The sequence below is a fragment of the Protomyctophum bolini genome (genome assembly GCF_963924005.1).
Source record: "Protomyctophum bolini genome assembly, chromosome: 18".
Taxonomy (NCBI): Eukaryota; Metazoa; Chordata; class Actinopteri; order Myctophiformes; family Myctophidae; genus Protomyctophum; species Protomyctophum bolini.
Window position 1 is genome coordinate 30,811,249 of NC_137879.1, and position 13,730 is coordinate 30,824,978.

Sequence of the window (13,730 nt, forward strand, 5' to 3'; positions counted from 1 at the left end):
ATAGTCAATAGATTTGTTTATTCAATTTAGAGATGTGGGCAGTAAAAAACACTGCCATCTCTGCACATTGTTAAAAGGATTTTATGGTGGAGTGTGCATGTATATACCTACAATTTGCTAATCAACTAAAACGGGTAAACATATTACTAGTAGTAGTATTTGTAATATTGTCACCGAAATCCCTTTACTAGTGGACAACATTAGATAAATAAAATAATCACAAAGTTGTGTGATGGAACGACAGTAACCAGGATATCATTTATTTGTAATATGACAGTTACTTTCTTAAATAAAACAAAATCATGAACAAGCAGGATCCAAATGGCACTGAAATGATGGAGTTCTTGCAACACTGTACACTGCAAGAACTCAACAGTGGCAGGGGTCAACGCCTGCCACTGTTCTTGCAGTGTACTACAGACAGTGTTGCAAGAACAACAGATATAAAAGTGGGCATTAGGTCAAGTCTGCAGACTCCATCGTTGTTCCAGCAAGGTGCTTATATGCGGTCGGTTGCACACAAAGACTTTGACTGGATTAAGCCGTCCCACACAAATGCACAAGACTGACTCAAATCTTGACAATTCAGCTGGGACAGCAGCACTGGTGTCAAAACAAGGTGACGACGATTCCAAATGCACGTCTCAGCGTCGGCCTCCTTCTGCGTCACAACGATGCTGCCTAGGCAACAGTTCCAGGTACCTTCCCGAGGAGGACCGAAACTCTACACAGTCTCCTCCACCTTGGGAGCTTCCTGCTCGCCGCCGGCCTCGGGGCTCTGCTGTCTGACGTACTGCTGCAGCAGGGCCGACAGGTGAGCCGGGTGCCGCTGCAGCAGGGCGGCTGTCCGCGAGGTGAGCATGGTGAGGCCGCTCACCAGCTCTCCCTGCACCACGGAGACCGATGGCAGCCTGGAGTAGCTCAGCAGCCCCTCTGGACTCAGCAACGTGTTCTCGACGCAGGCTCCTGTTGGGACAGGACGGGGGAGATTAGTGGCACTGTGACACCTTGATCCAGACTTAAACCCTTTAGAATTTGTTGACCGGTAGCGGCAGTGCCAACTAGACACCCCCCCCCCCCCCCCCCTAGTTGGTCCCCCCTTTCTTCTCTCTGCACCAAATCTTCTATTCTCACAAATGTTCACCTATTGTGACTGCTGAGAAAGTCAGTGCTCAGCTCTTGCTCTTTTTCAAGATATTGTGAGCCAACCTTTTGCCTACGTTCTTCAAGGTCTGATGATTCACTTTAGAATGGAGGGTGGAAACTATATATATATATATATATATATCTGTTACAGGGCATGTGGCCATTTTGTAGTTCAACTCAAAAAAAGCCCATAGAGATTTACAAAAATATTTATGGTGAATAATGATTCATGAACATACACACATCTGTGTACGGAACGCCGATCTGACGAATATGCCCATATATGAGCATAAGGACACAGGCAGGTAGACAGACACAGAGATAACCACATATGGGCATGAAAGGGACACGGACAGACATACGGACGGGTACAGCTTAACCAGAGGGCATGCATTTCCAACAGGCATAGGCCTAGTAATGCAATGACTAATACATTAATACTCATGCTACGATGTAACTAATATTGATGGTTAAAGGATAATAGTTTTGCCATTGTTAATGTAGCCATTGAAATTTCAAAACGGTCAAAAGCATTTCTTACAGTATTTCTTACAGTATGGTGAAAAGCAAATACATTCAGTCATAGAAGATTCGTTTTTTGGCTTTTCTGCCTTCATTGAGAGTATCAAGTGAAGATTGACAGGAGAGAAGGGGAGAGACATGCAGCAAAGGTCGTCATGAACGTCATATAGGCCAAAGCCTATATGTGGCATGCGCCTGGACCATTTGGCTAGCGGGTGCCCAATAGAACTTTATTATTGTCCATAAAAGAGTTCAAACAAGTCCCAGAGCCGTACTGTTTGGTTTGGGCAAAACAAACCTGGGCATTGTTTGTTTTTCCTGCATGGAACAACTTTATAAAGCAAATGCAGGAGCTTTCAAAATGTCAAAATGGCAATGTGCAGGCACAGGGATGGACAATGAAAACCATCTGTGACTCAAAATTGTTCCAGGAAACATTACAATGCAATTATGAATTATGCTAACCTAATCAACAGTACAGACTCTCCGACTTATTCTTAACATTTTCTTAGACAACAATGGAGTTCCATGAATTACGGATATGAAGTATGAACTATATTTGTTTTGGCAAGACTGGCCGTGACTGCAAGTAGCAGATGTTGACAACAAAAAAAGGACTGTACTGGCGACCTGCCAGCACACACCTGCTGGCTGGCGGGTGTGTGCCAGTCAAGGCGTGACTGGCACCTGAGCATGGGTCCTGCAACTTTGTTGTGCTCAAAGCAGCAACACTGCCAAAATAGGGCAAGTGGAAACTGGTGTTCCGTTACGGAGTCTAAGAGTGGCAGCATTATTTGGTGTCAGCCCTGGTAAAAACCACTACCAACATAAGCGATACCCACATGTTCCTTACAAGTTACAAGTTAACCTTGTGGTAAAGGTGACCATCAATGAGAATGATATAAAATACCAATTGGTGTTATTGAGGGGAGAAATAATCGAACAAACCTAAGTTTCCGAACTTTTTTAGGAGTTTATTTTTACAAAATAAAGGATGCCAGGTTGATAGTGGTTAAAATAAAGTGTAACAGATGCACACATGGTAGGGGATTCTGTAGAGATTCTGTGACATACAGTACATACCTAGTAGAACCATCTGAGGGCTGCCTTTCAGTGTCAGCAGCAGTTCCTTTGCTTTTGGCTCTTTACTGACGACCAACACTGTGTGGCCGATGAAGAGAGGCAACAAGTTGCAGTATATGCTGTTTTGGAGAAACGGCCTCATTACCTGAAAATAACACAATGAACATTTAAAAAAATAAAAGATCTACAACATGATTAAAATACATGGTAATCTAAGACCTGATTAGAGAAGAGATAATACAAAAATAAAAACACAATTATTAAGAGATTTGGTCCATCAGAAGAACCCTCAATTTGTTCTTAGTTGTAAGCCAGTTGAGTATTTGTCCCAGAGTGTAGTACCTCTGTATTTAATAGAAAACAGACCATGACTAACCTCGCGTCACCAGGATTTCCACCTCAGAGGAAAGCCTGGCCTGATTACTAAATTGCTGTGTGATCCGGTCGGAAGCGGATAATATCTTACGTCATGTTCTAGCTATTGTTTTGTAGTCATCAGGCCGGAACCCTCAAACCAGAAGTTCCTTTCACTCAAACCGGAAGAATAATACCTTCCCAATAAAAGCATAGTTTCACTTTGATTGATTGATATATTTATTAACAGTTTGCAGAATTACAGTACATTTCAAGCACAACTCATTACAAAGACTGTTAACTGTGAGTGGACGACCCAATAAAGCATTACACTTGTTTACAAGAGGGTCCACCTTGTTCAATTCATCAAAACATTTAGAGACGTACAAATAGACACTTCTATATAGCCAAAGAAAGAGAGAACAGGAATTCATCATAAAGGAGGTAAAAAGGGAAAAGAAACATATACAGCGAGGGGAAAAAGGGTTTCTAAAATACAAAATAAATATAAATGTGAGTGTGCTTTCCAGAGACAGAGACTATTTAGCACCTGTATACCTTTGTTATCCCACGGGCAAATTCTATTCTCATCGCAGGCTACGAGAGAGCGAGTCACCCTTTTATTGGGAAGGTATTATTCTTCCAGTTTAAGGGAAAGAAAGTTCTGGTTTGAGGGTTCCGGCCTGATGACTACAAAACACTGACTGCAAACAATGACTACAACATGACGTAAGATATCATCCGGGGGGGGGGGGGGGGGGGGTGCCTGTCTAGTGTTGTATTTGTGTATTTGAGAATTTGTTTGAAAGTAATTACTAAAAGGCTTGGGAATGGAGTTGGGGGTATGTATGTTGATCTGGAAAACAGAAAGTAATTTTAGCTTTTTGAAAAGTGGAGCAGAGTGGTCGAGACCTAGAGTCGTTTTGAAAAGTGGAGCAGAGTGAGTAAATAAAGCAGTAATATAAAGTAAGCAGTCACTAGACCACTAATTTTCCTGATGACACCAAGCGATCTAGAAACTTTTTTAGAAACTAGATTGATGTGTTCTTTCCAGCTTCTCCAGAGTTTCTCATCTACTAAAACTCCTAAGAATTTTACAGAGGAAACTTTTCTCAATATCATTAATAGTAATTTGTTTCTGTACAAAATTAGTTTTTTCCACCAAAGACAATAACATTTAACTTTTTTACAGGATAACTTATTTGCTTAGTTGGAAGTGGAACCACATAGAAATGTGTTCCATGCCTTTGTTCACCTCAGATATGAGGAAATTAATGTCAGTGTGTTATAATTAAACTGGTGTCACCTGTGAAAAGTAGGTACAGAAGGCAAATCATTACTATAAAGAATAAATAATAAGGGACCCAAAATCGACCCCTGGGGGACTCCAGACAATAGTGTTGCCCTGCCTGATACTATATAATTTACTGAAACATATTGTTCTCGATCAAATACATGACTCAGATGTAGGTGTGTGTGCGAGCGTGCCTGAGAGAGGTTACACCAGGCAACAGCAAAAAATTGTGAAAAGCTAAATGTGGATTAGTACAAATGGCTAGTGAATTGGACACCTGCGCCTATCCACCTCTGTGACTTTTGCATGCCATGTTCTAAATAGCTATGGGCAAGGAAGATGTACCTCATTGGGGATGAACTTGATGGTGATTCCATGTTTATGAAGTCTGCGCTTGAGTATTAACATGTCTTCAGCATTGATGGAATTATTTTGGACAGCAGCAATCATCTTGCAGTCCTGAAATACAGTCTTTACTTCCTTCTTTAAAAGCAACATCAGGCCAGTTTCCTACAGACAGAACAGAAGTTAGAGTCAATTTTATTAGAGAAGACAGAATTGTACAGGGGAGGGAGTGGCTCATAGACATGGTAACGCCCTGCCTGCCTCTGATTGACCTACCGACACTGCCCGTCTTGCCAGACTGTACAGTCCTCCGAGACGCGAGGTTACTCCGTGGTGGGAAATAATACAAGTACAAGAGAATGACAGTTTGGCACACATGAAAGTAACTTTTATTTTGGAGAATAAGAAGAGGCAAACTAATATTGTTTATGCCGTTTGCTTTGATTGAATGATTGAACACGTATTTGTATGATTTGATTTGGGTGCGTTCTAAATTAAAGTGTTACACTGTACACATAAAATAAACGGCATAAACAATAGATTAGTTTGCCTCTTCTCCAAAACATAAGTTAAGTTACTGTCGTGCGGACCAAGCGGTCATTCTCTTGTATTATATCGTACTTGTATACTATTATTTATTTATTTCCCATCTCGGAGTAACCTCGTGGCAGACTCTGGTAAGGCCGGCAGTGTCGGTAGGCCAATCAGAGGCATGCGCCCCTAATTGCTCCCGATGTGCAGGTTGGTGCCTTGCATGGTTTCCTCCGCCATCTGTGTACCATTTACCATTTAGATATTTCAAAATTAGACAGGTTAGGTTGTTTAAACAGTGTAAATTTCCTTAATCCTTTGTTTGTCATTCACGCTGACGAAGGCCGAAGGGCCGAACCGTTGGTTGTTGCTGCTGCTGGGGGCAGAACTCTAAATAAACAAAGAATCCTAAATGGATCAAAACTGAATGCTGGTATTCCATTCTATATAGTCTATAGAATGGAATACCAGCAATACCAGCACATACCGCTACCAGAACCGTGCACCCGATTCTCTTACTGTGAACTACTCAATCCTGCCGTAAAGCCTTATTAAACTTACACAACTGTATTCACACATCAAACTGAAACATTAAAAGAAACTGAAGATCTCAAACTACTTACCTCTTTAACTGTTATGATTTTGGGTGGATAAGCACCCCGGGGAATAGGTGGTTTAGGGGGAATGTATTGAGTGACAGCCATCAACTTTTGTTTTAAAATGTGCATGGGCTTTTTGTGTCGAGTCACAGCCTTGGACATGGGCCGCACACTCTGTGTTAGGGGCAGCCATCCTAAAAAGTGAGAAATCATACATTTTAGGTTTTATACTGTAGTTACAATTTGGTGGTTATAGGACATTTTTGGTATATTTTCTTGCGTTTAACGCACAGATAAGGAAAACTGCAACATCTCAAAGTGTTATAATGACAATAATGCCCTGGGTCAATCAGGTGATGTCATGGCTTTGAGAACACAAGCACAAAGCACATAAATGCCTAGCTCTGATCCATAGCTCTAATGCCTTTTGCAAAGGCATTAAGAGTTGTGGAATGGACCCTGGAGCTAATAAATGCCCATGCATGCATGTGGTTAAACATATGGGTAGAATACACAAACCCTCCTCCAACTGATACAATATTGTTTCGCTTTACTTTGATATTGTAAGTAGCTTGTTTACATGGATGTGTACATGTAGCCATAAACCTAGCCCCTCTCGGAACCCCCTGGGTCAGCCCAATCCGAACCGAACCGGGCTGACCCGTAGGGTTCCTGGTCACGCTAAGATTTTTCAATGCGATTGTTGGGACGCGGATATACACAAACTCATAGTTTAGTCGATCGGCGCGGTATTACGACGCTTTTTATTGTGTTTGTTTACGGATGTGCGAACTATAAGTACCTTACATACCTCTGATAAAATCTCCTGTGTCGCGGAAGCCGTTAAGTATTTTTAATCCATGTTTGATTAAAAATGTCGCTTTGATTTCTTCTTGTTTATTTACCGTTTATTGTACCGCCTCCCGATGTGCGGTTGGCTTTGCGGGCTATGTCCCTGCCTTTGATCTGCTCCGTCATAGCTGTAGCACCACTAGCTAGCCAGATAGGCGGTACAATGAGGTGTCAATAAACAAGGTAGGAAGAAGCGACATTTTTAATCAATCATGGATTAAAAATACTTAACGGCTTCCGCGACACAGGAGATGTGTCGGTATGGTATGTAAGGTACTTATAGTTCGCACATTCGTAAGTCAATACATGAATAACCATGGTAAAAGCGCGCAGAAGTCCGTCTCATGGCGTGTTTACATTGTATTTGTTTGTGCGTAACTGGCGACAGCCCCACGTGAAGCAGGACCCAATGCAGTAAAGTCATAAAAGTGTCAGAAACTTTACTACATTCGGGTTCTGCTTGCGGGGCTACCATAAACCATGATGTATCCCTGTCTACCATGAGCTATCAGATATCTAAGAGAAATAGCAATTTATTAGTAAAGTGAACTCATATTTTATAACACATACAAGCGTTCTATAAAATGACCTCGATCATACTTTTTTTAATCACTTGCCTACATGTAAAATATGTCATTATGAAACCGTATATTTACCTTGTTTAGGGAACAGCCTTCCACACAAGGTCGCCGCCATCTTTGTCAGGGTGAACAACACGTGACCGCGCGTGCCGGTATCATCGTTGACGTGTTGTGCTAATAATCGATGACTTAAATCGCTTTCTGTGTATTTCTACCCCGGAATATATGATCGGAATCAGATCGTTGTGCCTCTTCTACGCATTCTTCTTATACGCAAACTAAAACGTGACAATATGATATACATTTACAATACGTCATGTAGTAATATGTGTAGGCCTATATTTAGTTGCACAAAACACATTTTGTGTCATATTTTACGTAAGGCAGGACCGTAGGCTCTGGGCAGGACAAGGCTGCGCGGTGACGTCGCACATCATTTGGTGCGTGACGTTGTACAACAAGCATGAGACGCACACTCAGTTGTGTTTTGAGGAATCAAATATTGAGGAGAAGTGCACCATATCCTGCTTCTTTGGCAGCTCGTCGTCAAATTATTTCCCATTTTCGGTTTTGCACAACATCAACGAGTGATACTACAGCCATGGATCTCAGTGGTATGAGGAAAAAATACAAAGGAGACGAGGAAGTGAGTATATTGAGTCGACTTTGTTGCATTATCATTTCTATCCTCAGTTAACCCTATCCCTATGAGTTAACCTTTGGTCACTTGCGTCCAGTGGGCAGCTTGTCTAGCAAATGACATGCAAATTACTTTGTATATGAATGGCTGTAGATACATGATTGATCATTGAATGCATTAAATGCATGCAGCCTAAGGGAATATCAGCCTTGCTAGAAGAATGGGAGTTGCACTGCCTCATCTAACCAGCAGAGAAGAAATAAATAGCAGAAACCAATAACGTCATATTTAACTGACTAGAGAGGTGCAGGTGCCCATTCACATTGGGCACTGGCATATTTGGAACGATGCAGGTTGGAAATGCCCCCCCAAGTTATTCTGACTCTGTGTCACTTACTCCCTTTTATACCCTCTTTGTCAGGCATGCCCAAATATGGAGTCTATGCAGATGTTAGAAGTAGAACAGGCCACCTTCAAATATGGAGATCTAGAGGTGATCAGGTGTGATCAATTTTCCGGATCCTGGGAAGAGGCTTTTGTGCTGGTACTGGACAACCGGCTATCTGACAGACTCGACACCGGGCACTGCACTCCCTGTGGTGGTGTGGAACGTGTGGGTCAAATTTTAAGTCGGTGGGGCGAACGGTTCTCAAGTTGTGTGGATTACAGACGTACGCACATAGGTACTGTAAACCCAGACGGGATCAGCCTTCCATTTCGACATCCCGCCACTCCGACATTGGTTTCTAATTGTCGGAATGGCGGTTTTTCAAAAGTACCGCCATTCCGACACAGGATTTTTTAGTACCGCAATTCACACAGACGTGGTGCAGCATTTATAGATAAGATTGACTGATGTGGTCTGTGGTGATACTACGGTCTTCACAGTGATGATCTGTGTGTGTTTCTGTGCACTCATCTGGTAATTATTTCAATTCACAGTGCTTTGAGGAGAATCACCTCACTTCCCTGGACCCAATCAAGCAGTTTGGTGATTGGTTTGACCTTGCCACACAGTGCCCTGAAATTGGAGAGCCAAATGCCATGTGCATTGCCACAGCCACTAAGTTAGTACCAGCAGCTTTGCCAGTGAATGTCACTTTATTTTCTCATTTTCAGTGTCAGCATTATTGCATTTCTTTAAAGGGATGGGCTTCCTTCTGCACGTATGGTGCTGCTGAAAGGTTACAGCAACGAAGGCTTCCGCTTCTTTACCAACTATGAGAGTCGAAAGGGGGGTGAGCTGGTCAGTAACATCTTTATCCTGTCTGTCTGTCTGTCTGTCTGTCTGTCTGTCTGTCTGTCTGTCTGTCTGTCTGTCTGTCCCTCCCTTTCTTTCTCTCTATCTATCTCATTCTCTCTCGCTTTCTCTCTCTATCATTTAGAGGGTTTTTTTTAACAAACTTTTGTGTCCACTAGGAGAGCAACCCTTATGCCTGTCTTGTCTTTTACTGGGAACCCATGAACAGACAGGTAGGTACAGCTGTGCTGGCCTGTCATATTCTATCTTTACAATGTATGTCATGCTAACAATAATGTCAATGAATTTCCATTTAGTCACTCACACTCGCACATAGCTATGTCCGGACACCATTGACCCCACAGTCCCACTCCCCATGTGCGACATAGGAGCAAAACGGCCGCTGGGTCGATAATGGTCTTGCACATTTAATTTGTATGCCTACAGATTCGCATCGAAGGCAACGTGGAGCGCATCCCATACAAGAATTCCTGTGATTATTTCCACTCCCGGCCTAAGAGTAGCCAGATCGGGGCTGTCGTCAGCAGACAAAGCACTGCGGTTCCTAACAGAGATGTAAGAGCCAAAACGAGTACATCATCTCTTTTATTTATTTTTGCAATTTCCAGCACACAGAATTCTGATGTAGACCAAGGGTTCCCAAACCTTTCAGGCCACGACCCACCAAAATAATCATATTTGATATGGGGACCCCCCCACCCTGACAAGCACTTGGAATTGTAGGCATTACATTTAGTTTGACTCAAATATTGTGAAAATAGCTGAACTGCAAGCTCACAACGCCACACTGCAAAGGCGTTGTGAGCTTGTACATTGGCTATTTTCACAATGTTTGCCTCTTAAGTATTATTTATTTGACAATTTGGCCAATTTGGTATTTAAAAAGTCTTAAGTCATTCAATTGTCACTTTAGAAATGTGCAGATATCCTGTATACATGTATACTGTATGTTGGTTTGTTTACTGTTGAGTGATAAAACAATGTAATTAATGTAAATAAAACAAAATAATTCAGGGACCCTCCTGGAGGTCCCTACCCCCAGTTTGGGAACCACTGATGTATACGTGTCCCTGTGACAGATAGGGAAATAGGGAAATGTCTGGGATTAAAATGTGTCTTTGTGAAAGGAAGCCTGTGGCACTGGCTTGAGTGATTTTACAGAATTCTTTCTCACAGTACCTGAGGCAGAAAAATGCAGAACTGGAGGAACGGTACAAGGATACAGATGTGCCCATGCCTGATTATTGGTGAGTACAAGATTCTGCTCATTGTACCGGTACTAGTAGAAGTCGTCACCGTCACGCGTTAATGTGGTCAACTTACGTATACATAATGTACTGAGTGTCTGTGTGTCGTTGCATTCCTTTGGCACAGGGGCGGCTATATTTTAAAGCCATACCATATGGAGTTTTGGCAGGGTCAAACCAACAGGCTTCATGACCGCATCGTTTTCACAAAGCCCCAGAATGGAGAGTTGATGGAGGAAGACTTTAAGCACCCTGCAGAGGGTGGCTGGGTATACCAGCGACTCTCCCCTTGATTAAAGCTACAGTCTGTAAGTAATAAAAAATAAAAAGGCGAGGGTTTAAATGTCTCAATGGAAGAGTACGGAGACCACCTCCAATCACTGCAGATGTAATATATTATATTTACATGTTTTATTTATTCAAATTAGTCCAGCATTGTAACTTGTAACACTTCTGCAGAGATGAATTGGCTGTTTTTATACTGTATGTGGTGGAGACTAGAGATACAATTTTGCGTGTGTGTGTGTGTGTGTGTGTGTGTGTGTGTGTGTGTGTGTGTGTGTGTGAGAATCACCTTGATGTTGACTTAAGGCCTATTCATACTTTACTTACGTTTTAGGTGATAAGGTGACCACTGAAACGGTGATTCGTAAAAACAGAGAGATGTGTTTAGGTGAGCGAGTCGCTTACCACCGTGGCATGACGTTGTAGTTGATGTTGTAGTTTTCGGTCGTCACCGTATCACCTAAAACCGGAGTAACTATGAATAGGCCTATATATATATATATATATATGGGATTTAGCGTAACTAGTCAAATGTGATGTTTTTTTTCAACCAAACAGAACCATAGTGATGTATTGCAGGATTTCTGTGTTTGTTTCCATGGTAACCATGGGTAATGGTAGTGGTGCAGCCTATGTACAGTAGTACAACCTAGGAACCAGCAACTTTCTGTTGTATATGAATATGCACAAAATTCATAATATGTGACATGCACTGTCTGCCACAGGTGAGCAAAGTCTATCCACTTGCTGGCAGATAAATGATTGACAGTTAAATGGGTCATTCATCAGTAATGCTGTTGACCTCTGGAAGCTGTGTCTGGTGCCATGAAAAAGCACAGTTCCTTTTTTCAATCGTGCATTCAGCATAATATAGTAGTTGAATAGCCTTGCATTTCAAGATGTGTATTTAAGTGGCCTGATTTTTCTCTTTATTGTTTTTCAATTCACCCTAGCTCACTCTTAAATCTATGTCCATGCAACGGCGTGCATCCAAATGCCTTTTAACAGAGAGATTAAAAGAGCTAGTGTTATTTGTGCCATGTTTCTTCAGTGTACAATGCAGTTTAATGAATGAATGTAGATGATGTTATGTTTTTTTTTATAGTCCACTGATTGAAGGAAATTGCATTTGTTCAATTTTCAGTGGCACTTGTCAAATGTGAAAATGTCTCAATAATAAATTTATATTTCTAATTCAAGACTAGGTTCCCTTCTTGCCAGTAGATGTCAGTAGTGCAACACCTGACGGCCTGTAGATGAGGGCAAAATACCTTCCAGACTCAAGGAATAGAGCATTTCAAAGTATTTTGTGGTGGACCTCTCTACAGAGCTCAGAGTTCTACCCCCCCCACCCACATTAATATGGCATTACTATTTATATCATTGCTGCTTTGAGCTTTACCCACTGAGAATCTCTTACATAATTAAACCATATTACATTTTTGTTTATTGTAGGCTGCATGCCAAAAAAAACACCACATGGCTACATGATGGTGGATTTGGCCAAACCTTTTCTTTATTTATAGATGATACCAAATCATCTTTGCCCAGCCCCTGTCCTGGGGAGGCCTGCCTCACAGTTTGAAAACCTCTGGAATTGACTGAACAAAAGACTAAATATTTTTACGCACTTTAATACCAACTGTAATGGAACGGTCCCACACCTGGAGTCACATGATGCGGAATGTCTCATTCATATTCTAATCTAATGTAATGTAGAACCTAGCATTGGTCCATCTCACGCTGGTCTCCCCTTACCATCACCATGCCAACACAACCTCAGACATCACACAACTTGAGCTCAGATAAAGTAACATCCACGGCTTGGCTAGAATTCCATCTAAAGTAATAATATCCACTCGTAAGGTAAGCCCCACAGTCCTTCGTTTTAACCCCATTAACCCTGGCATCCCCATTTTGTGCGAATTGAGTCAAAAGTAGCAGATCTACAAGCTCATAATGTGTCTTGATTTGACGCGTTGTGAGCTTGTACATTGGTTATTGTTTTTGCTATTCCTTGTACATTGAAGTACTGCATGCTAATATTGTTTCTATTGGTGACACACCAGAGCGCTCCCTACCCCACTGACAACCAATCACAAGCCGATTTTTGAAATGGTCATCTACATAAACAAAATTTTGCGTACTGTATATAGGCCCTAGGGCTTAGGCGGTGGTGAAGCCCATTTTGAGATTTGACATTTTATAGAAAAAAGCAACTAGGATTCCTTCGTACCAACACATTAACACATTTATTAAAAACAAAGTACTATTTTCAAGTTAGGATTTCTGAAAGTTATCTTTCATAGTATAAATGAAATTATTTAGTTATACATAACTGATACTTTTTTTTACATTTTATAAACATATGTCATCACACAACACACTTTAATTTCCTTGGTCTAAGAATCTCCCCTGTAATTTGTTTGCACGTATGTGATGTGTGTCTGACATTTCTCTGTCCTGGACATTAAAAAAAACACATTTTCATTATAAAATGCTATACATCAATTTTAGCAAAAACATTTTTTTAATTTAACTCTTTACTTAATTCTAAAACCGATGATTTCATCCACATGTTTATCTGGTAGGCAAATATGGTATATAGCAAGTAACTTAAATGACAAAAACAGAGCTTCATTCTCCTGTCCCGTTATTTAGTAAAAATAGGCACAGCTTATTTGTGGACATCTCATTTTGAAGCGAGACTCCTCAAACAGCGATGCAAAATGGCCCCAGTGCTATGCCCCAGTGCCTCGCATGCATTCCCTACCTTACTGTGCAGTAGGTAATGTTTCTATGGTCTCTTTGCTGATAGCAGCTGTTTGTTTGTATAGGTGTGAGTGAGACTCCATTGGTTACAGTATCTACCTGGGTGTGGTACCTGGTAACAAGTGTTTATCCAAGTTGCACGTTTGCAGATTTAGTGCCAGTTTGGCTGTGCTTGTGTATTTTCTTTTTAGCCCTCTTACTGTACTGTATATACTTTT

General features: G+C 41.4%; 2 protein-coding genes across 2 annotated transcripts; one reads left to right on the top strand and one right to left on the bottom strand.

Moving 5' to 3' along the window:
* Positions 1-239: 239 nt before the first annotated feature.
* On the bottom strand, positions 240-7,657 carry mrpl10 (mitochondrial ribosomal protein L10). The gene is made up of 5 exons (XM_080788913.1): positions 7,383-7,657; positions 5,899-6,068; positions 4,745-4,909; positions 2,752-2,896; positions 240-966 (listed from the first exon to the last, which is right to left on the bottom strand). The coding sequence occupies exons 1-5, from the start codon at positions 7,420-7,422 to the stop codon at positions 725-727; spliced, it is 762 nt and encodes a 253-aa protein (XP_080645039.1). The 5' UTR covers positions 7,423-7,657; the 3' UTR covers positions 240-724.
* Positions 7,658-7,788: 131 nt separating this feature from the next.
* pnpo (pyridoxamine 5'-phosphate oxidase) lies at positions 7,789-11,934 on the top strand. Its single transcript, XM_080789100.1, has 7 exons — positions 7,789-7,953; positions 8,890-9,014; positions 9,094-9,193; positions 9,367-9,420; positions 9,635-9,763; positions 10,385-10,455; positions 10,583-11,934. Exons 1-7 carry the CDS (start codon positions 7,909-7,911, stop codon positions 10,746-10,748), a joined length of 690 nt encoding a protein of 229 aa, XP_080645226.1. The 5' UTR covers positions 7,789-7,908; the 3' UTR covers positions 10,749-11,934.
* Positions 11,935-13,730: the final 1,796 nt, after the last annotated feature.